Source organism: Castanea sativa, chromosome 6 (genome assembly GCF_040712315.1).
Source record: "Castanea sativa cultivar Marrone di Chiusa Pesio chromosome 6, ASM4071231v1".
NCBI classification, from domain to species: Eukaryota; Viridiplantae; Streptophyta; class Magnoliopsida; order Fagales; family Fagaceae; genus Castanea; species Castanea sativa.
In genome coordinates, this window is record NC_134018.1 from 8,074,251 (window position 1) to 8,096,781 (window position 22,531).

The 22,531-nt window shown below is 33.9% G+C and overlaps 1 protein-coding gene across 3 annotated transcripts; it reads right to left on the reverse strand.

Moving 5' to 3' along the window:
- Positions 1-1,362: 1,362 nt before the first annotated feature.
- Positions 1,363-14,174, reverse strand: LOC142641266 (mitochondrial pyruvate carrier 4-like). Of its 3 annotated transcripts, XM_075815663.1 has the most exons (6): positions 14,116-14,174; positions 13,160-13,258; positions 12,968-13,020; positions 3,802-3,900; positions 2,175-2,248; positions 1,363-1,633 (listed from the first exon to the last, which is right to left on the reverse strand). In XM_075815663.1, exons 1-6 carry the CDS (start codon positions 14,168-14,170, stop codon positions 1,594-1,596), a joined length of 420 nt encoding a protein of 139 aa, XP_075671778.1. In that variant the 5' UTR covers positions 14,171-14,174; the 3' UTR covers positions 1,363-1,593. The 3 variants fall into 3 exon arrangements, with proteins under 3 accessions (XP_075671778.1, XP_075671780.1, XP_075671779.1); XM_075815665.1 differs by lacking the exons at positions 12,968-13,020; positions 13,160-13,258; positions 14,116-14,174 and adding exons at positions 3,612-3,664; positions 5,127-5,264; XM_075815664.1 differs by lacking the exons at positions 1,363-1,633; positions 2,175-2,248; positions 3,802-3,900 and adding exons at positions 10,880-11,026; positions 11,288-11,361.
- Positions 14,175-22,531: the final 8,357 nt, after the last annotated feature.

Here is a 22,531-nt window from a genome sequence, read left to right on the forward strand (position 1 = left end):
TACAAGTATAAATGCTTGTGAGGTGTGGGAGTAAGAATCGGGGTTCAAGAGAGAGTTTCAAGTCTTGATCACCATCTAAAAATATTCCCAAGCTTGGCAAAATCGATAAAGACACGTCATGCTTGCCAGGAAGGGCATGTAATGGTGGTAAAATAAGCTCAAGCAAGTGCCAATCAGGGGAACAAATACCCCCAATGATCCTTAATTGAGCTATGAAACTCTAGAAAATCTCAGCTTTCTTCAAGCATCCATTTCCTCTACTAACTTAATCTTCAAAGTGCTCATTGCCACCCCCTACAAGATTTGTCCTGCTCTACGTGTGCAGGTACCATCTTTTGTTAGAGCTTCCATCAAACCAGTGGCGACGCCACTCAGAAGCTAGGGTGTTCCTAGGAACACCCTAGCTTGAATTTTTTTTTTTTATATATAATAATTTATTTATTTTTATTTGTTTACCCTTAAAAAAAAAAAGGAACACCCTCAAGCAATATCAGGAACACCCTCAAAAATTTTATGCCAAACAAATTTTGAACTAAAAGGCATGCAGAGGCAGAGGTGTGTGCACACATGAGGTGTGTGCTAACGCACAGTGAGATGTGTGCTAGACTCTTAATAGTTAGTAAAAAAAATGAATGAAGCAACTAAACACCAATAATTAATAATTTAATTAGCTAATACATTATAAAAGACAAACAAATTAAATTATGTTAGGCTAAACGATAATTAATAATTTAATAATTAATGAAACAACAATACAACAAACTATAGTTTATAAAAGACAAACAAATTTATGAAACAACTAAACAACAATAATTAATAATTTTATTAATATTTCAAATGAAATTATAGTTTATTGTGCCGGTACCTTTGTTCATTAATTCATTTTCTTTTTATGTTTTTAATTTTTTTTTCCTTTTGAGGTTTTTCGGTGTACAGAATGCAAATTTGTTTTGGTTTTAAGAGTTTTTTTTTTTTATTTTTTTTTTAAGTACAAACTTAATGCTTGCCAAATTTTGAATTTCGGCCGGTATTTATCGAAATGTCCCGAAACACCCAAAATAGACCGAAATGACCCAAATTTTTTTCAAAGTGAAATAAGAACACTCTGGACAAAATTCCTGGAGCCGCCACAGCATCAAACACCCTTCATCCCCATCCATCCGCCCACACGTACTGAGAAAGAAATCACTACTCTGGCCTTTTGGCAAAGGTAGGAAGTTATTAAAGGAAATCTGGCGTGTTGCATTTGAACCCTCCTGCTACTATATTGTAAACCAATTACTAGCTGATGCGTGGTATCGTAGTTAGTTAGTTACACTAAATTGTTCTGTACTTGTTTTTTTATCTTAATTTAAACTTCCATTTCACCAAAAAAAAAAAAAAAAAAAAATCTCCAATGAATTACAAACAATGAAGAATTACATTTGAGATGCTACAATTCATTTGATTAATTAACTTATTAGAACTCTAACAGAACAAGTCCCTTCTGTCACATTCGGTTGATTGAGATTGACAATGAGTTGAGAAAATATGAAAGCTAGCAAAATCAAGCCATTTTCAATGTAGGTCCTGACTCCAGAGCGATTTTTGTCATCATTCTTTTGCCTCGGTTACTTCTGCCATGTAATCATGCCTGAGGAATACAAATAAAAATAAGAAGAGGTCATCAACAGCATAGATATAATACATAAAATATTGAAACCCATTATTAAACTCGTAGCCGTAGGATTAATTAACTTCAATATAAGCAGCTATAGCAAGCTTCTTTCTGGTTCAACCTGGAGCTAAGTCATGGATGCAGCTGGCTGAGTTCCGTCTCATACCTGACTTCACTCTAGGAACTAAACTTGGACAGAATAAAATTGGCAGTACCAAATTTTCATCCAATTATTCCATAATATTAGTTCCAAGCACTGAACCCAAGCAACAATTGATCTTAATCTTCTGTTATTTTGCCTTCCAAAATATTTTGAAAGAATTTCATTGACTAGGCCATATGGTTGTATTGTCTCAGCAAGATGAGGCTCTTAATCTTCTTGGGTGCCAAGATTGTTTTAATATAATGCCTTCTAAGAGGAACCATACTCAAATGACTTATTCTAGTACCGTTGGAATAACAGTAGAATGCTAAACCATATATAGAAAAATTGACATGTGAAAACTGAAATACTTACCTAATCTTGCGTGTTACTTGATACAATCCTGTCCCCGCCATAAAAATACTATTACCAAAAAGATTCCAGTTTTTCTGTAACATCAGAGCAGTATAATGAATAAATTAGAACGAGCTAGTCCAAATTATATATGGATTGGGAAAGGAAAACTTAATGGAAAAAAAAGTACAAAGAAAAGCATCAAATGAAGGGTTGTCTTCAGCAGAATTAGCATGAGAATATAAGTACCACTATGTTCCCAATGATCAAGGCTAAAGCATTACTGCCTGTGTAATTATCCCTGTTCCTCCCTCACATTTTTTATAAAGATGACTTAACAACAAGAAAATGATTTTTTAAGGATGATATTCAAGATAAAATAAAACCTCAGAAACCTTTAAAAAAAAAAAAATCTAACAAATATAACATTTTCCTATTGTTGTTCTGTCTTCTTTCTAAATTCTAAGATGAATTTTTTTATCACACTGACATTTGAACATCGATATTAATCCATGTTTTTGCCTGCAAGTCTGAACTTCTAATTTTTGGGGTCAAAAAGATCTTTTAAATTTGAAAGGAAGATCAAACCGGTGGAGAAATATGATACATAGTGTAAACCGATTAATTTCCAATCTTTAGGGATATCATTATTACAGCCTTCTTACTAAAGTCTCTTTTGGTTCCCAATATATGTCAAGCGGAAGATTCTAATTGAATCCTCCTTCAAGATGGGAAAATCTGGATTGGGTTCAATGTACCGCATCTATTCACTTTTGTAAGAATGCCAATGCAGAACAACCATCACTCATCTCTTCTTACTCTCACCCCCTCCCCTTCCAATTTTCCCTCCCAATGCTTCTCTCTCTGTATAAAAACTTGGGCTTCAAGGTCCTCATATAGCTTTGGATTCAACCTCCTGGTCTTATTTAAGAACTTCAAAATTCTGACAATCACACACACAAGGGTAAGATCTTAACCAAAACAGTAACTTTCTTGAATCTTAAACATTAATTAGTCTGTAAAGATGCAGCCCAACAATTTCAGAGTAATCAAAACAACCTAGAGGCCAATAAATATTATGCTTAACAATTAATATGCATGATAACAAAACAAAAGTTTTCTAGAACTTGTTAAAGTGATAGAATGCCTGGGGGGAAAAGTGATAATGACACAATTTGCACAGAATATGGCAAATGGTTACTGGTAGTATATGATTGAATTGAACTTAATCAAGTATAAACCCATATCATGAAGCAGCTATTATAATTGAGGAGCAAAGCACCTTCATGCCATTATGAACAGGGATATTACAAAAAAATTGCTTAGAAAACAAGCTGTATTGTTATGTTATAGAACAAGAATATACAAATAAAAAGTTTTGCAATTTTAAGAGAAAAACTTTTCAAACATTGATCAGTATTTGAATCCAGTATCTTCAAAGCTAAGAGGTAACCATACTGGAGTAATCACCATGCTGTAGCGTGAATAAATAAGTCCAGTACACATAAGAGCTGCAGAAGAGTTGTGATATGCCATCAATTTAGTGATATGGCACAAAAAGTCTGGGACAAGGCCAGATCTTTTAAAAAAATGAAATTAGAAATCAGTCAATGCAGCATATGCTAATTCAACATTATAAGGTGCATACCAACTTGCTGAGGATAAGAGATCCTTTCAGGTGGCTCTGAGAAGTCAACAATGTTTGCAATACTGATGCCCCATTTAACAGTTGGAGCCCAGAAGAAAACTGCAATCGTTATGACATATTCTTAAGAATGGATACACTAAAATTACAAGCAATGACTCTGTATTATACCATACTAGACAAGAATCACTGTATAAGGCAAATGAGAAGGGCAGAAGTTCTATTTTGTTGAACTAGCTATCTCAGCATCAGTCAGCATTATTAAGTAGGCAACTTGATCAAACGGTTGGGATAAGGCATCAATGAATAATTAGTGTAGGATTGACAGCAATCAGTAGTAATGAAGGGATAATAGGTTTTAAGTTAACAGTGTAGGCTGCTCTAAGACTTAACAGTGTAGCTGAGTTTTTCTGAAAAAGTTTATTATCTCTATATATAAGATTCTAATATTTCTTTTTGCCTTTTTGAAAATGGGAAATGGTATATAAAGGAAGAAAGAGAACAGACATTTTGCATTATTATTAGCATTTTGTAATGAAATTGTTCTGCGTTTTGAATCAAAGAAATTGCAATCGAACTTGAGATTGAAATTCATTAGGCTAGTAGTTAACTACAATAACTCTGTGCTTCAGTCCTTTCCAACACTCTCAACAAATTGCCCCTAGAAAGAACTAGAAATTATTTTCAATGGAAAGAATTGCTTGTATACGAAAAAAAATGCTTTGCTGTTTAGAACATGGTGGTATTATCTGCCTAAAGAATACAGAGAATTAACTACCATAATGACCTAAAAGAGAACTAACACGCTTTCCAACCATTCTGGTAACATTAGTACAGCGTATAATTTCATATATTTTACTGCATGTTTCCAGGGAGAGTGACAGGAAGAAATCCTCTTTAATATTATATCAAGAACTTCATGCAAAAACCAGTTTTACAGTAAAAATGGCTTATCAACCATTAGATATTTTGATTATTGGATTTTACTAACGTATACCTTTAGGGCATATCTTAGTAAATCATTTTTGGAAAAATTTTATAGGAAGTTGAAAAAACTGTCGAACTTTCTGACAGCTTTTTCAATTCCTGATAAACACTTTCCAAAAACGGATTTGTTAATGTATGGCTTAAAGACATACATTAACCGGACCCTTGATTATTTGCATGAATTACACACAAAACCCAGTTGCCAAAATGTAACATTTTTTGGCCAGTCTTGAATAATATTATGATTAAAATCATCACGGAGGATTTGGTGACTGATCTATGAAAGTATATGAAGAAAAATGACAGAACTCAATGAATAAGAAAGAAAAGAGGGAACAAACTGGTCTTGGGGCCAGCAGGGTGATTCCAGAAAGATTGTAGCTTGGACCCCGCCATTGGGATCAATCTCTCTTCCTTTTGTGGCTTCTCAGGTACTATGGGAAAGGAGAGCGACTTTAACTCACAATGACCTTAAAAAAAAAAAACAATTGGAACTGACTGATTCAAGAAAAGGGTGCAACTCTATAGTCTATACGACCAAGAAAACAAATTGTCATTGAATATATTATTTAGGGGAGCCTTGATGGTACAACACTACCAATCAGGAAGGTTGCTTATCTTGGGAGTCTTGGACAAAACCACCAATGTTACATACATAGGTAACTTACCAATAAAAAAGATTATCATAATGAATCATCTATTGTTGACTTCGAATCAAGTTGCACATCAGAAAACTACCAAAATGGCTGATCCACAATGCCAAATGTATAACAGAAAAAGTTATTTAATGAATCATCTCTTGTTGATTTCCAATCAAGTTGCACATCAGAATACTTCCCAAAATGGCTGATCCACAATGGCAAATGTATAAAAGAAAAAGAATCTATCTGGACCTTTATCATCCACAATTCAACCTTCAAGAAGAAAAAATTTAGGTGGAAGGGGGAAGAAAGAACACAATTAAATGAAAAACTACAAGTTTGAATAGGAAATCTTTCAACATCATCTCAAATCTATACAAAGCTTACCAAGACATTTAGGAACCTGTCTACCCAATTCAATTACAACAAACAATACACAGAACAAGGCATCTACAACATCAGATCGTTGACTATTCCTCCATGCTAGCCCAACTGGAGCACTAATTAACTACAATTACAGCTAAGAATTACCAGAAAGACACCCAAAAAAAAAAAAACAGTGGCCCGTTGAGAATGTAACATGAAATTGAGTTGAAAATATACAAATGCTGGCAACACAAAAACATCTTAATATATGTATCGGAGATTTTTGTTAGAAGTTAAACTTGTTTGTAATTAATCCTTCATAAATAAGTGAGTTTCATAAGTTAATGTAGTGGGAAGTTTATTTAAGTTATGTGTGAGATTTATGAATGTAAGAGTTAGAAAATAAATGTAGTGAGAGTTAAAGGTTGGATGGTGTACTATATAAACCCATTCATCCGTCAAGTTCTAAGCAAGAGTTGAGAAATACAAAACCTTAAAGAGTTGAAGAGAAATACAAAACCTTAAAGAGTTCTAACTCTTCCCTCTCCACTCTCTCTCTATTTATTTAATTTGTTAGTGTGAGTCTCTTCTACACACTAAGTAGTGTGTGGATATTTGTGAGAGTAACTGAGGAAAGGCCCATCAGTATTTTGTTTTATTTCCAACAAAGTGGTATCAGAGCCAATTGGTTCGTGGTGAGAATGGCTATTGCTAATGGGATGGTGTCATTCCAATTTCCTCGACTTACCAAACAAAACTTTGAAAATTGGAGTATCCGAATGAAGGCGTTGCTCGGATCCCAAGATGTGTGGGAGATTGTGGAGAAAGGTTATGTGGAGTCACAAGATGAAGAATCTTTAACCCCAAACCAAAAGGAAGCCTTGTAAAAAGCTCGAAAGAAAGATCAACAAGCACTTACGTTGATCTATCAAGGCTTGGATGAAACTATGTTCGAGAAAGTTGCAAATGCAACTTCATCCAAGCAAGCATGGGAGATTCTTAAAAACTCTCTAACGGGAGTTGATAAAGTGAAGAAAGTTCGCCTTCAAACATTGAGAGGTGAGTTTGAAGGTTTGCACATGAAAGAATCTGAATCTATTTCAGATTATTTTTCAAGGGTGTTGGCAATTGTAAATCAATTGAAGAGATATGGTGAGAACTTGGATGATGTCCGTGTGGTAGAAAAAATTCTACGGTCATTAACTTCTAAGTTGGACTATATCGTTGTGGCGATTGAGGAATCAAAAGACTTGGAGTCAGTGACCATTGATCAACTCATGGGATCATTACAAGCCCATGAAGAAAGGCTTAATAAGAAGAAGCAAGAGCCTTTGGAGCAAGTCCTACAAGCAAAGCTCACCTTGAATGAGAAAGGTTGGCGTGAAAGTAGCCAAAGAGGCCGAGGACATGGACGTGGTAGAGGGAGAGGATCTGGAGGAAGAAATGGTCAAAACTCTCCCAATTATGAAGAGAGGGGTCAAAGTTCAAAATCCACAAGAGATCATGGAAGAGGAAGTTTCTCAAGACCATATAAAAGAAGGTATGATAAGTCTAATATCAAATGTTATAATTGTCAAAAGTATGGGCATTATGCTTCTGAATGTAAAAATGCCGCTAACACTATTGAGGAGAAAGCTAACTATGTTGAAGATAAAAATGAAGAAGTGGAGCCGACTTTGTTGTTGGCATACAAAGGAGAAGGCAAAGAAGAAAATGGTGCGTGGTATCTTGACTCTGGTGCTAGCAACCATATGTGTGGGAATAAAAGGATGTTTATGGAGATTGATGAATCGGTAGTCGGGAGTGTTACCTTTGGTGACTCATCCAAAGTTTCAGTGAAGGGGATAGGTAAAATTCTTATCCGTTTAAAGAATGGAGATCATCAATTTATTTCTGATGTATATTATGTGCCAAGCATGAAAACTAATATTTTGAGCTTAGGACAACTTCTTGAGAAAAACTATGATATCCAGTTGAAAGATCGTAGTTGCTTAATAAGGGATCATCGAAATAATGTGATAGCTAATGTGCCTATGACAAGAAATAGAATGTTCTTGTTAAATATTCAAACTGATGCTATTAGATGTCTGAAGGCTTGTTTTAAAGATTCTTCTTGGCTTTGGCATCTAAGATTTGGGCATTTAAACTTTGGAGGACTACGGTTGTTGACAAAGATGAAGATGGTGAGAGGATTGCCTTACATTGAGCATCCTAACCAGCTTTGTGAAGGATGTCTCCTTGGCAAGCAATCAAGGAAAAGCTTTCCAAAAGAAGCTAGTACAAGATCAACCAAGCCATTGCAACTTGTTCATACTGATGTGTGTGGACCTATCAAGCCATCATCACTTGGTAAAAGTAACTACTTTCTTCTCTTTATTGATGATTTTAGTAGAAAAACATGGGTTTATTTTTTGAAGCAGAAATCTGAAGCATTTGGTGCATTTAAGAAATTTAAGGCATTTGTAGAAAAGCAGAGTGGTCATGAAATTAAGGCCTTAAGATCTGATAGAGGAGGCGAATTCACATCAAATGAATTCAAAGAATTTTGTGAAGCAAATGGGATTTGCCGCCCTCTAACAGTTCCAAGGTCACCACAACAGAATGGTGTAGCAGAAAGAAAGAATCGCTCAATTCTTAATATGGCTAGAAGCATGTTGAAGAGCAAGAAAATGCCTAAAGAATTTTGGGCTGAAGCTATAGATTGTGCAATCTATTTGTCCAATCGTTGCCCCACAAGAAGTGTACAAGGAAAAACCCCACAACAAGCTTGGAGTAGGAAGAAGCCTACAGTTTCCCATCTTCGTGTGTTTGGGAGCATTGCATATGCACATGTACCAGATCAAGAGAGATCCAAGCTAGATGATAAAAGCAAGAAGTATGTGTTCATTGGCTATGATCCAAGCTCTAAGGGCTATAAGCTCTATAATCCGAGTACTGGAAAAGTCATTGTTAGTCGAGATGTGGAATTCGACGAAGAAGGCACATGGGATTGGAGTACCCAAGAAGAGGAGAAGTATGATTTCTTTCCTCTATCTGAAGAGGAAGATCAAGGGAATGAAGTTCAGGAAGAGCCTACCACTCCACCTCCATCACCAGCAGCATCATCTCCCATTCATGAAAGTCCATCATCATCATCTTTACTAGAAGGAAGTTCTAGTGAAAGACCAAGAAAAATGAGAAGTATCCAGGATCTTTATGATTCAACAGAGATTACTGATGATGTAACACTTTTTTGGCTGTTTGCTGATTGTGAACCTACAGGATTTGAAGAAGCAATGCGAGACAAAAAATGGAGAAATGCTATGGATGAAGAGATAAAGGCAATAAAGAAGAATGATACATGGGAGCTTGCAACTCTTCCAACTGGAAAGAAGACAATTGGTGTAAAATGGTTGTACAAGTTGAAAAAGAATGCAAAAGGAGAGGTAGAGAGATACAAAGCAAGATTGGTGGTGAAAGGGTATAGTCAACAGCAAGGTGTTGATTATGATGAGGTATTTGCCCCAGTTGCTCGTTTGGAAACTATACGATTGCTAATTTCTTTAGCAGCTCAGAATCAATGGAGAATTTTTCAAATGGATGTAAAATCCGCATTTTTGAATGGCTACCTTGAGGAAGAACTTTATGTTGAGCAGCCTATAGGCTATGTTGTAGAGGGGCAGGAAGATAAAGTTTTGAAGTTAAAGAAAGCTCTATATGGCCTAAAACAGGCACCAAGAGCTTGGAATAGTAGAATTGACAAATACTTCCAAGTTAATGGGTTTTCTAAATGCTCACATGAACATGCGCTTTATTATAAGGTGCATACAAATGGAGATATCTTAATTGTTTGTCTGTATGTAGATGATTTGATTTTTACAGGCAACAATCCAAGTATGTTTGAAGACTTCAAGAAATCAATGACTAAGGAGTTTGAAATGACAGATATTGGACTTATGGCCTATTATCTTGGCATTGAAGTGAAGCAGATGGAGGATGGGATTTTTATTTCCCAAGAAGGTTATGCAAAGGATATTCTCGAGAAGTTTGAGATGCTAAATTCCAATCCAGTTAGCACCCCTGTAGAATGTGGAGTGAAGTTGTCAAAGCATGTTGATGAAGAGAAGGTTAATCCAACATTCTTCAAAAGTTTGATCGGAAGTCTGAGGTATCTAACATGCACAAGACCAGACATTCTTTTTGGCGTTGGACTAGTTAGTCGTTACATGGAAGCACCGAAGATGACTCATTTGAAGACTGCCAAGAGAATTCTTCGCTATTTAAAAGGTACACTGGATTATGGATTGTTGTATTCACCCTCTAAAGATTTTAAACTTGTTGGCTACAGTGATAGTGATTGGGCCGGAGATACGGATGATAGAAAGAGTACTACTGGTTTTGTATTCTATATGGGTAATACTGCATTTACATGGATGTCCAAAAAGCAGCCAATCGTGACGCTTTCCACTTGTGAAGCTGAGTACGTTGCAGCTACCTCCAGTGTTTGTCATGCAAAGTGGCTTAGAAGTTTATTGAAAGAGTTGCAAATGTTTCAAGAAGAAGCTACGAAGATATTTGTGGACAATAAGTCTGCACTAGCTCTTGCAAAGAATCCAGTCTTTCATGACCGAAGCAAGCACATTGACACAAGGTATCATTTTATTCGAGAATGTATTGCAAGAAAAGAAGTTCATCTTGAGTTCGTGAAGTCACATGATCAGGTTGCAGATATACTCACTAAACCACTCAAGTATGACACATTCAACAAGCTGCGAGCCTTACTTGGAGTAATCAAGAAAACAAGTTTAAGGGGGGATGTTAGAAGTTAAACTTGTTTGTAATTAATCCTTCATAAATAAGTGAGTTTCATAAGTTAATGTAGTGGGAAGTTTATTTAAGTTATGTGTGAGATTTATGAATGTAAGAGTTAGAAAATAAATGTAGTGAGAGTTAAAGGTTGGATGGTGTACTATATAAACCCATTCATCCGTCAAGTTCTAAGCAAGAGTTGAGAAATACAAAACCTTAAAGAGTTGAAGAGAAATACAAAACCTTAAAGAGTTCTAACTCTTCCCTCTCCACTCTCTCTCTATTTATTTAATTTGTTAGTGTGAGTCTCTTCTACACACTAAGTAGTGTGTGGATATTTGTGAGAGTAACTGAGGAAAGGCCCATCAGTATTTTGTTTTATTTCCAACAATTTTTGTTATCATTCTTTTGCAACAGCTGCTTCCGTCTCAGAAAAGTAATCATGCCTGAAAAATTAAGATAGAGTTACTAAAAGCATAGATATATTTGTTTTTGGTTAACATAGACATGAGTTATAAACTTTTTTTTTTTTTTGATAGGTTGACATGAGTTATTAAATTGAACCACTAAAGACTTGTAGGTGTGACTGAAACTTCAGTGGCTGTAGCAAGCTCCTTTCTGTTTCAACCCAGAGCTGACCCAGGGCTGGCCAAGCTCAGGCTCAGACACCAACTCAAAAGGAAGTTTTGGGCTGAATAACTACTTACTTAATTTTGCGTGTTAGCTGATACAAGCCTGTCCCTGCCATTGCAACATTAACACTAAAAAGATTCCAGTTTTTCTGCAATATCAAGAAATTTTTATTGCTAACCCAGAGAAAAAAAGGTGGGGGGGGGGGGGGGGGAGTTAAATAATTCAGAATCAACTGCAAGACTTAGTCCAAATAGACTTCAGATTTTGGAAGGACTGTATAATGATAAATGAAAACTTTTCTTCAGAAACATATGCATCAGAATATAAGAACCATAATGCACCGATTCATATATAAAAGACTTCTGAATTACAAAGGCAATAGCACTACTACACGAGTGATTATATGCGCAAGCATCTTTCCTTATGATTAATTTTTCTTTAAGATGACTTGGCAACATCACAATGACTTTGAGTATGATATGCAATACAAAATGAAGCTGCAGGAACCTCCATCTAGGGCTATAAATGAACTGAGTTGTTTATAAAAAAAAACAACTTGGGCTCAGCTCAAGAAAAAAAGTTCATTTATGTTCATTCATTTAGCAAATAAGTCAAATTCAAGTCTAAGTTTGGACTAGAAATTAAACAAACCAAGCTCAAACATAATATTGTGCTTGTGAATAAGCTCGCAAGCATAAGGCTTATAATATCATATGTTTATATGTATAAATGTTTAAAATATACTTACATAGTCTTGAGGTTGGATTTTGTAAGTTTGTAAATGAGTTCATAGATTTCAAATTATTATTTGCAATTTATTGATAATATAAATAATCCATTTTGTAGTAAAAATATATATGTTTTTAATAATACAAGGTTGGTGAATCTAATCTTCATAACTTTATAAGTGGAAAATATTTCTATCTAACTCAAATAATAAATAATTTCAACTATAATATACTTATTAATTATTAGCATATATTTGTGAAGGATTAAAGTTTTTTAGACATAGTCTTTATTATATATATAAAAAAATAATAAATTAATCAAGTAGCTAGTAAACAAACTTAAGCTTGTTTGACAAGAAAATGTAATCTAATTTGGTACTGAATTCGAACTTGGCTTGTATTCAAAATAAATTTAATGAACAATCATGAACTTTTAATACTCGGTTTAGCTTCACTCGTTTACTGCCACCTCCATTTGCATAGGCTTGGGCTTCTATGTCCTGATTAACTTATAGTTGAACTCCTAGGTCTTCATTTTGAAACTTAAACTTCCGCTCATCACACTCCCAAAGGGTAAGATCTAAATTCAGATGTGGTATTTTTCTTGAGCGTAAGATATTCCATAAAGACAGACCTAACACCTATAAATTAATCATTAAATCCTATAAATTATGCCTAACAACCTATAGACACGAGCTCAAAAGTTTAATGATAAAGAAACAGGAGGTTTTATAAATAGACATAGAATGCTTGGGGTAAAAGTCATCAACATTTTTTTGTGCTTACAATATGGTGAATGCAAAGTTGAATATAAAATTATATATGTCATGCAAATTTAACCCATCTCATTGAAACAACAATCAAACAGTGAACCAGCTTCAAACCATTAAGGGAAGGTATATTATTGAAAATGTATACAGAAAACAAACTTATATTGTTATGTTGCAGAGCAAAAATATATAAAGATTTAACAGTTAAAAATTCATCCGCATTTAAGTCTCTCCAAAAGCTTGAAAGGAACCATACCGGAATAATCACCATGCTGTAGCGTGACCAAATAAGTCCAGTGCATGTAACAGCTGCATGACAATTGTGGTTAGTATACACATCAATTTGACAATAAGGCACAAAAGCACTAGGAGAAAGAGTAGATGCATATCCTTTATTAAAAACCAGATAGCTAAAATTCTGCAATGCATATGTTTATAAGATGCATACCTATTTGCTGAGGATAAGAAATCTTTTCAGGCGGCTTTGAGAAGTCTGCAACGTTTGCTATGGAGATGACCCATTTAAAAGTTGGAGCCCAAAAGTGAACTTCAATTAATTATGAGACTCTTAAGAACATATTAGAACAAAAACTACAAGCAATACAGAGGCAGCAACTCAACATTGGTCAACAAGATCAAGTGGGTAACTCAAAGAAACAAAAGCTTTGGTATATTTCAAAACTTCTTATAGCTCTATAATGTGTATTCAGTCCTATCAACACTATCCGCTGTCAGAGATTACTCAAGAGTCAGGAAGAAATAAGAAATAATTCTGAATGAAGTTAATCTTTTTAAGAAGAAAAAGTGCTTTCCTTAACAGAACAATGGAGTTTTATCTGCCTAAAGAATGCAAAAAGACAAACACCAACGCCTGAAAAAGAACTGTCATGAATTATCCTCAAGAAAATTCAAAGTAAAATCAGACTTTATAGAGTATAACTTCAAACATTTTCCTAAACAATGCATTATATCAACAGCTGCAAGCAAAAAAAAAGTTCACCACCTTTACAATGAAGTCAATGAATACACAGTTTCATATATAGAATGACCCACCACTCTTCGTTAAGACTCATCAAATTCTGCATCAGAATACTGATTGCAAGTAAATTCCTACATAGTAGACTTCAGGACAAAATACTAGCTCAAACAGTTTAAACACTCACTATATTATTATCTCAATTTCAGCAAATTTACTCAGCCAAAGACAAACACTAAAAATGACTCATTCCACCATTAGACAATAAATGATTTATTTGCACTAGTAACACAAGACACAGATGCCAAAATATAAAAAAAAATTTGCTTCATTTTAAATCATACAAGTTGAATTAACAAACTGAACATAATAAATAAATAAATAAAAGGGTCCAAAAGTAAAATTGGAAATGTGAGGAAGCTACGAACTGGTTTTGGGGCCAGCAGGGTGGTTCCAAAAAGCTTGCAGCTTGGATGCTGCCATGGTAATCGATATTGTAGACGACTAAATTTCGGAATTTTCCCTCTCTACAGATCTCTTTCTGCTTTTTGTGTCTCAGGTGCGGTTTGGATTGCGCTGAACGCGTTCAGTGTTTTTCTCTTTCTTTTCTTTTTTTTCCCTGCTGCAAGTCTCATCTCAAGGGGACAAATGACTGTGCAGTTAGTGTGCACATACTGTGCAGTCACTATTCACGTACTTTTTAGAAATTTTTTTAATTAAAAGTGAGTCCTACGGTACTATTTACACATTTAAAAATTATTTTTTTACAGTGTTTTCAGCTTTCAGCTTTCATTTTTCAGTTTTCAACTGTATCCAAACGAACCCTCAGTTTTTCAATTTTATGGTAAAATATTAAGGATGATTCAAGAAGAGTGTGGCACTGTTATAAAAAAAGAAAAAGAAGAAGAAGAAGAAGAGTGTGGCACAACAATACTCAAAGACAGTATCTACGGGGCCCATGAGTTGTCACTTTACATCTATCTTGCTGATGGATATTACTTTCACAATATTTTTATAATATTTTTACAATAAATTAAAAGTAGTTAATTGTTATTGGTTTTAATTTTAACCTATCATTGAAATTAATTTTCTACCTCACCAATAACAAACGGTAACAAATTGCAACAAAAAATTTGTTGTGAAAATATTATGAACTTTTCATTTCTCTATTATAATAGGGTTTTATTAATGTGTGCACAGATTAACAAATTATTTTTATAAAAAATTATGAAAAAATAAAAAATTTACTAACTTTTTTTTATAGTCTTTTTAGTCCCTCATAAAAATGTTTCAAAAAATAGATTATTTATGTTATGGGTGCTCTAAGGTCATACACTACCTAGAGCCATTAATTATAATATTATATAAACTTTGGTTGCATCAACTTTTAAAAGGCAACAAATAATTTTTATTTTAGTTTATATAGAATTAAAAGAAAAAAAAAAAGTCTTTATGTCCATTAAATTTCACAATTTTTTTCCTTCTTGCATATGAAACAAAGTTTAAAATTTGGAGCTATTTTTATAAGAAATTTAATTGTTTATTTAAATAAAATAAGTAGATCAGTAATAAAGTTAAGTGACTAAAATTATATATGATGGCTTTTTTTATTGCACATCATTAGTTGGAGCAAAATAACTTTAAATAAGTTTGGAGCTAAATTTTTTCTCAAAAGAAATTTCTCCTTTTTTTTTTTTTTTTTTTTTTGGTAGGATAGAAAGTTGTTATTGATCTACAATAGAAGTGATATTAGTGTTGTGGGGAATCGAGAACCGAAGTTTGGAAGCATCATTGTAGCCTTCAATGGTTCCTCACGAAGAAGCACTTATGGCCCGAGGAGAGAATGGGAAGTGACAAAGTGTCCTTGGGGAGAATAAGAGGTGAAGATGGGCGCCTCAGGGGATAAGCAAGATATTTGTGAGAGGTTTCTTGTAAAGTCTCATCTATTCCTCCGTATTAAATGGCTAGTAACAGCTTTATTAGTTGCATTAATGAGGAAGTGACCTAAACAGTAGATCCACAGCTCAGCAGCTCCTTCCACCATCTTCACCAAAAGTCTAATGGGACAAGTGTCCTAAGGAGATTTAGGAGGATTGAAGATGGAGGGCTAGGATGCAAGAAGCCATGGAGTATATAAAGGAAATGGATTCTCAGATAAAGGGGGGATCTAGAAAAAATCAAGAAAAAAAGATAAGAGCTAGAACAGTAATTGAGAGAAAGAGAGTGAATAGTGTATGTCACAACTAAGAACATTGTCCTTGGGCAAGTTTGTAAAGATCCATATATACATTTAAATCTTATACTTTTGATTCCTCATTCTCTATCTGTGTCCTCGGGCGAAGCCCAAACTTGTTCATCCCACTTTCTTTACAAAAATTTATTGATTTGGGTCGAGTTTGGGAACATCAAACTCACTATTCTAAGTGGGCTTACGCCACTGAGAATTCGTGCCTCTACAAGTGTGATCTTATGTGAAGGTGATGTCGTATTGCACTAATTATAATTTGTCATATTAGGTGTAAAGTTTATCGTGTTTATAAATTTATTGAAATGCAAGCTTATATACAATTTTTTAGATTTTAGATGTTGTATCTTATGTTATTCAAGCAATTCTACTAAATGGCTACATTAATCAATACTATACAAAAATTTTATCTTCTCACAAAGATAATTAAACTTAGAGTACCTTAGCTAAGAAATTACATCTAAATTATGTTCATTTTTAAATATAATAACAATGTAATTAATGGTCCATTTGGATTGAAGGAGAGGGAGGGTGATTAGAGTAAAGTAGAATTGACTCAAAATTAGCTTATTTTCAGTTAACTCTGCTCTACTCCCCTCACTCCCCCTCCCTTTCCCCTCAATCCAAACAGAACCTAAAAATCTTAGGATATATTATACTTAACTCTCTTTGAGGTTATTGGAAATAACACTCCCTCCAAACATTTATATAAATGAAAACTTTTTTATTGAGGTTTTTGTATTTATTTGTACAATGTTCAAGGGAAATTGTTTTATACACAGAAGTATCTTGTGAATTGGATATATCTTCTCTCTCACATGTTGGCCACCACAATTATGCAGTAAAAGTTGATTCAATTCATTTTGAGGCTTAAGGTGATAAAATTTAATGGTTTTAAAAATAAAATTTTAAAATATTAGCTAAATATGATATATATATAAATATATATATATATATATATATATATTTATATATATATATATATCTTCTTGTTAGGCAGATATGTTGTGAGAGAGAAAGTGTAAGTAATTGATGAATGAGATTATTGCCGTACTTACACAATTTCAAGGGAGGGATTGAGGAGGATCATTTTGTCCAAGGCTTGGATATGAAATTTTTAGAAAAATATATTCCGTTAAAGTCAGGCAATGGAGTGAATGGACTCATTTTTTTTAGAAAGAGTGAATGGACTCATTTAAGTGTTATTTATGCAATCGTTTGATATTTATCTCGTTAATATAGTTATGGTTGCTATAACAAACAATTTTATTGTATTCAACAAATGAAAAATAAAAAACTGTAGATTTATTTTATTTTATTTTTTTGTTATCATCTTGATCTCAATGTTGACCTTGCTTTGTGCTCTGACCTTGGTAGACTCTCCTTTCTAATGACTTTTGGATGATTACTTGTTTAGTTTTCTCTCAAAACCCCTACTCCTTCACTCTTGATTTTATATCAATCAAATCCTGGAACAAACAAGCACAAGTTGTTTAGATAGAATTTCAAAAGTTAAAAAAAAAAAAAAATTCTTACTAAAAAATTGAAATGAAATGAATAAATACAGGATGAAATGAATAAATACAGCACACGAAAGTTTCTTATACCTTTTTGCCAAGTCCACCCATTCCAACATATGATCTGCTTGTGTGTAGACAGGCACCTAAGAACTGTTTCAGACTCATTTTCTTTCTCCGCCCAACTTCATATCATACCTACTAAGTGAGAAAAACCAGAATATTTTTTTTTTTTAAATTCCACTCAAAGCCATTAACTACAAAAAGATCTGTCATGTGATATGTGTTGGTGCAAACACAATGATAATAGAAATAATATGAAGAGAAACTGAATAATACTTCTGAATTTTTTTATTAGTTTAAAGAAAGAGATTACACAACACTATTTGGACTGAGGCGCGGCACTCGCTCTCTTTAAGGAGATTCAAGCCCTTGGTTGCAGACCGTCTCTGACTTGTCTCCCCCAGATACAACAACCCAACAAGTGTCGTATGGCTAGAACAACCTCTGCACAAAGTGTTCGAGCCCAAAACTCCACCAGAAAGAACATCCTTCCTTGCCAAGAATCTCTCTATTTTTTTAGTGTATATTGCAGTAACTTGGATTGTGTCTGAATGGGTCTATTTATAGGTTCAATGGGCCTCACGAAATTACTATCCAAATTAATCTGATTAATTAGGTCCATTATTCTGATATAGTGTGTTGATTCATTTCCAATTTGATACCTCCACCCTTCACCTCCCTCTTGCGCACGTATCTGGCCCAATATTTGAGACAATTCATGTTAGTCCATTAATCACCACAATTAAAAAGAACAAAATAGTCTCTCTCCTTTTCAATGTGGGATTAAACATTTTCACTAATTTCTCATCTTCCACATTCACTCCCATATCTTTACATTTATGTTATAAAATTTATTCATTTTAATTATTTAATATTAAAATGCTCCAACAATCCCCCACTCATTTTAATATTAAATTTTTAGTTAAAGAGAGATTACTAGGCAAAGATGGGTCACTATGCATCATGAAGGTGTGCTCTGCATTGAACATTCACTTAGTAAAACAACGATCTCAACTCCAGAGTCGTAGTGGTCTCCGACTTGAACTAGGACTGCTTTAGAGAAATTAAGCGTCACTGCTTACACATAACAACCCAGGTGTTGACATGAGCTTTTATAGCTAGCACTTTACGGCCATATGCTGATCCCGGTTTCATGAGTGTATTTGAGATTAAGTCCAAATCTCATAGGGAGTGGCCACACCCCCACACTCACATAGGTGAAATTTTGTCAAAGGTGCTCCTGTAATTCTGACACCCCACTCATACGAACTACAAATTTCATTAAGAGTTTTTTACTCAACCTCTCCACATTACAAGATAAATGCACTTACATCATAGGGATGAACAATTAAAAAATTATTTACAAAATAAATAATTAACAAAATTAATTGTGCATTTCTTACGACCATCGTATGATTCGTTTTTCCCATTGAATCCAATTCTCAGGATCTCTGGTCTTTGGGTTGGGTATCCTCATACATGGCTCATGATTCTATGGACTTTAGTCCCATCCCCCTTGATGTATTCCAGACTCTATCTTTTGCCAAGGCCTTGGTAAATAGATCTGCAAGATTATTATTAGATTTAATATAATCCACAATTATGATACCACTACTCAAATAAGATCGCACGGTACTGTGCTTTCTTCTTATAGGTCTGGATTTACCATTGTAATAACGGTTTCTAACTCTACCAATTGCAGCAGTGCTATCACAATGAATTAATATAGGTGGAATTGGCTTTTCCTAAAGTAGGATTTTATATAACAAATTTCTAAGCCAATTTGTCTCTTCACTAGCTGAAGATAATGCTATTAATTCAGCTTCCATTGTTGAATTAGCAATTATTGTTTGCTTTTTAGATTTCCAACAAATGGCACCACTTCCTAAGGTAAAAATATAACTAGTGGTAGAGAGAGAATCACCTAACAAAGTATTTCAATCGGCATCACTAAAACCTTCAATCACAGCAGGGTATTTTTTATAAAACAAGCCATAACTTTTGGTACCAATTAAATATCTCATGACTCGCTCAATAGCCAGCCAATGATCTTTACTAGGCTTGTTAGTAAACCTGCTTAGCACTCCTACTGCATATGCAATGTCAGGTCTAGTACAATCAGTAACATAACGCAAACTACCAATGATGCTAGCATAATCATTTTGATTAAAAATCTCATCATCATTATTCACAGGAAATAAATGAACACTAGAATCAAAAGGAGTAGCTACACTTTTGTGATCATGAAAATTATATTTTCTCAATATTTTATCAACATAATGTGATTGATCAAGATATATTCCATCACATGTTTTTGTAATTTTCATGCCCAAAATAAAATTAGCCTCACCAAGATCTTTTATATCAAAATGGCTTTTAAGCATATTTTTTGTCTCATTTATAACATGCATATTTGAGCCAAAAATCAACATATCATCCACATAGAGGCTAATAATAACATGTAAATTATTCCATGATTTAGAATAAATACATTTATCACATTCATTTGATTTATAACCATTCTCAATCATGCAAGAATCAAACTTTTCATGCCACTGTTTAGGTGCTTGTTTTAAGCCATATAGGGATTTAGTTAGCTTACATACCTTACTTTCTTGCCCAGGCTCTACAAAGCCTTCGAGTTGATCCATATAAATCTCTTCCACTAGATCCCCATTTAGAAAAGCAGTTTTTACATCCATTTGATGAATTTTCAAATAAAAAATTGCAGCAATAGCAATTAACAATGTAATAGATGTAATTTTCGTTACCGGAGAAAAAATATCAAATAAATCAAGATCAACTTTTTGTTTAAAGCCTTTTGCAACAAGTCTAACTTTAAACTTATCTATTGATCCATCCGGTTTCAACTTTTTTCTAAGGACCCATTTACAACCTATGGTTTTACAACCCGGTGAAAGATCTACTAATTCCAAGTTTTATTAGAAATTAGAGATTCTATCTCATCATTTACAGCCTCTTTCCAAAATATAGCATCAAGTGATGTTAAAGCCTCTTTTAACTTTTGGGGATTTTCCTCAATGTTAAAAACATAATAATCAGGACCAAAATCCTTTTCAACTCTAGCTCTTTTACTCCTTCTAGGTTCCATTTCAAAATTTTCTTGATTTTGTAAATGTGCAGTAAAAGAACTAGGTTGTGACAAAATATTTTCTTCACTTCCACTATTTTTCAATTTAAAAGGAAATTTTTCTTCATGAAAAATTGCATCACCGGATTCAAAAATTATTTTGTTCTCAAGATCAAAAAATCTATAGGCTACACTATTAAATGCATAACCAAGAAAAGCACATGTTGTAGCTCTTATACCTAATTTAGGTATTCTAGGGTCAGTAAGCCTTACATAAGCAAGACAACCTCATACTCTCAAATATCTCAAATTTGGCTTATGTCCTTTCCACATCTCAAAAGGTGTGGTGTGCGACTTTTTATGTGGCACCCTATTTAAAACATGACATGCAGTTAAAATAGCTTCACCCCAAAAAATGTAAAGGTGCACCAAATTCAATTAACATGGCATTTGTTAACTCAATTAAAGTTCTATTTTTTCTTTCAGCCACACCATTAGAAGCAGGTGAATATGGTGCAGTAGTTTCATGGATAATTTCCAAAGACTGAACAAATGAGTTGAATGCACTTGATTCATACTCACGGCCTCTATCACTTCTTATTCTTTTTATTTTCCTACCGAATTGATTTTCAACTTCTTAAATCTTGAAATTTTTCAAAAGCATCACTTTTATTTTTCAACAAATAAATAGTTGTATATTTTGAGAAATCATCAATAAAAGTGATAATATATCTATTTCCTCCACGAGTTAAAATTTCCTCAAATTCACATAAAACGGAGTGAATTAACTCAAGCAATTCGGTATTTCTTACAACACTTTTATAAGGCTTTTTTGTAATCTTAGTTTGGCTACAAGTTTCACATTTTTCAAAATCTTTTGACAGTCTTGGAATTAATCCTAAACTACTCATGATTCCCACATATTTACTATTTATATGACACAAACGAGCATGCCAAAAATTAATAGAAGAAAACATATAAACTGAACTGGTAGATGCTTTATTATTCTCAACATTCAATTTAAACATTCCATCACAAGCATAACCCTTGCCCACAAATAATCTATTTTTAGTGATTACATAATTATCAAATTTCATAGTTTGCTTGAAGCCAGCCTTATTAAGCAAAAAACTTGACATCAAATTCTTCCTCATGGACGGAGTGTAAAGTACATCTTTCAATATCAGCACACGTCTAGAAGTGAATTTCAATTCAACCTCACCATTCCCAAGAACCTTGGTTTTGCTAGAGTCACCAAGCATAACAGTTTTTTCTTCTTCAAAAGGAGTGTACAATTTGAACCAATTTTTGTCATAGCAGACATGCCTATTAGCACCAGAATCTGCCCACCACCCTTCAACATATTGCACCATATTGATATTTGTAATCATAGCCACTAAAGGCTCTTCGGTTACGTTAGCCTGTGGGATAGATTCACGTTTCCAAAATTTGCAAAATCGAGCAATATGCTCACTCTTGCCACAGACAAAACAAGATCTATTAAATTGATCTTGTGAAGGGGGTCCTTGATTCTTATTGTAATTTTTATTCTGGTTTCCCCTTCCTTGAGGTGATCTATTATTATTTTTAAAGGCTTTCTTTTTTGGCTTCAATTGACCATTTCTAGGAAAATGATTTTTGGGCATATTATTATTAGATGAAATAAGGTTTACCTTTGTGGTGGAATTACCATTGCTCTCTTGTGTCATGAGTGCATCTTGTCCTCTAGCCTCCTCCTCCACACGGATGCGTGTGATCAAGGTCTCCAAGGATGTCTCCTTTTGTTTGTGCCGCAAAGTCTTTTGGAACTCCCTCCAAGATTGTGGTAGTTCGTCAATTATGCCAGCTACCACCAAATTGTCTCCGATCTTTATGCCTTCGGATCTCAACTCTGCTACAATTATTTGGAAGTCTTGTGCTTGATCCAC

What these genes read in the sequence shown, in the direction of transcription:
- LOC142641266 (XM_075815663.1), bottom strand. Translation starts at nt 14,170, where the DNA reads ATGGCAGCATCCAAGCTGCAAGCTTTTTGGAACCACCCTGCTGGCCCC. An exon ending in CCCTGCTGGCCCCAAAACCA is followed by an intron (nt 13,259 to 14,115) that starts GTTCGTAGCTTC and finishes AATTAATTGAAG; the next exon opens with TTCACTTTTGGGCTCCAACT. An exon ending in TTCTTATCCTCAGCAAATAG is followed by an intron (nt 13,021 to 13,159) that starts GTATGCATCTTA and finishes ATTGTCATGCAG; the next exon opens with CTGTTACATGCACTGGACTT.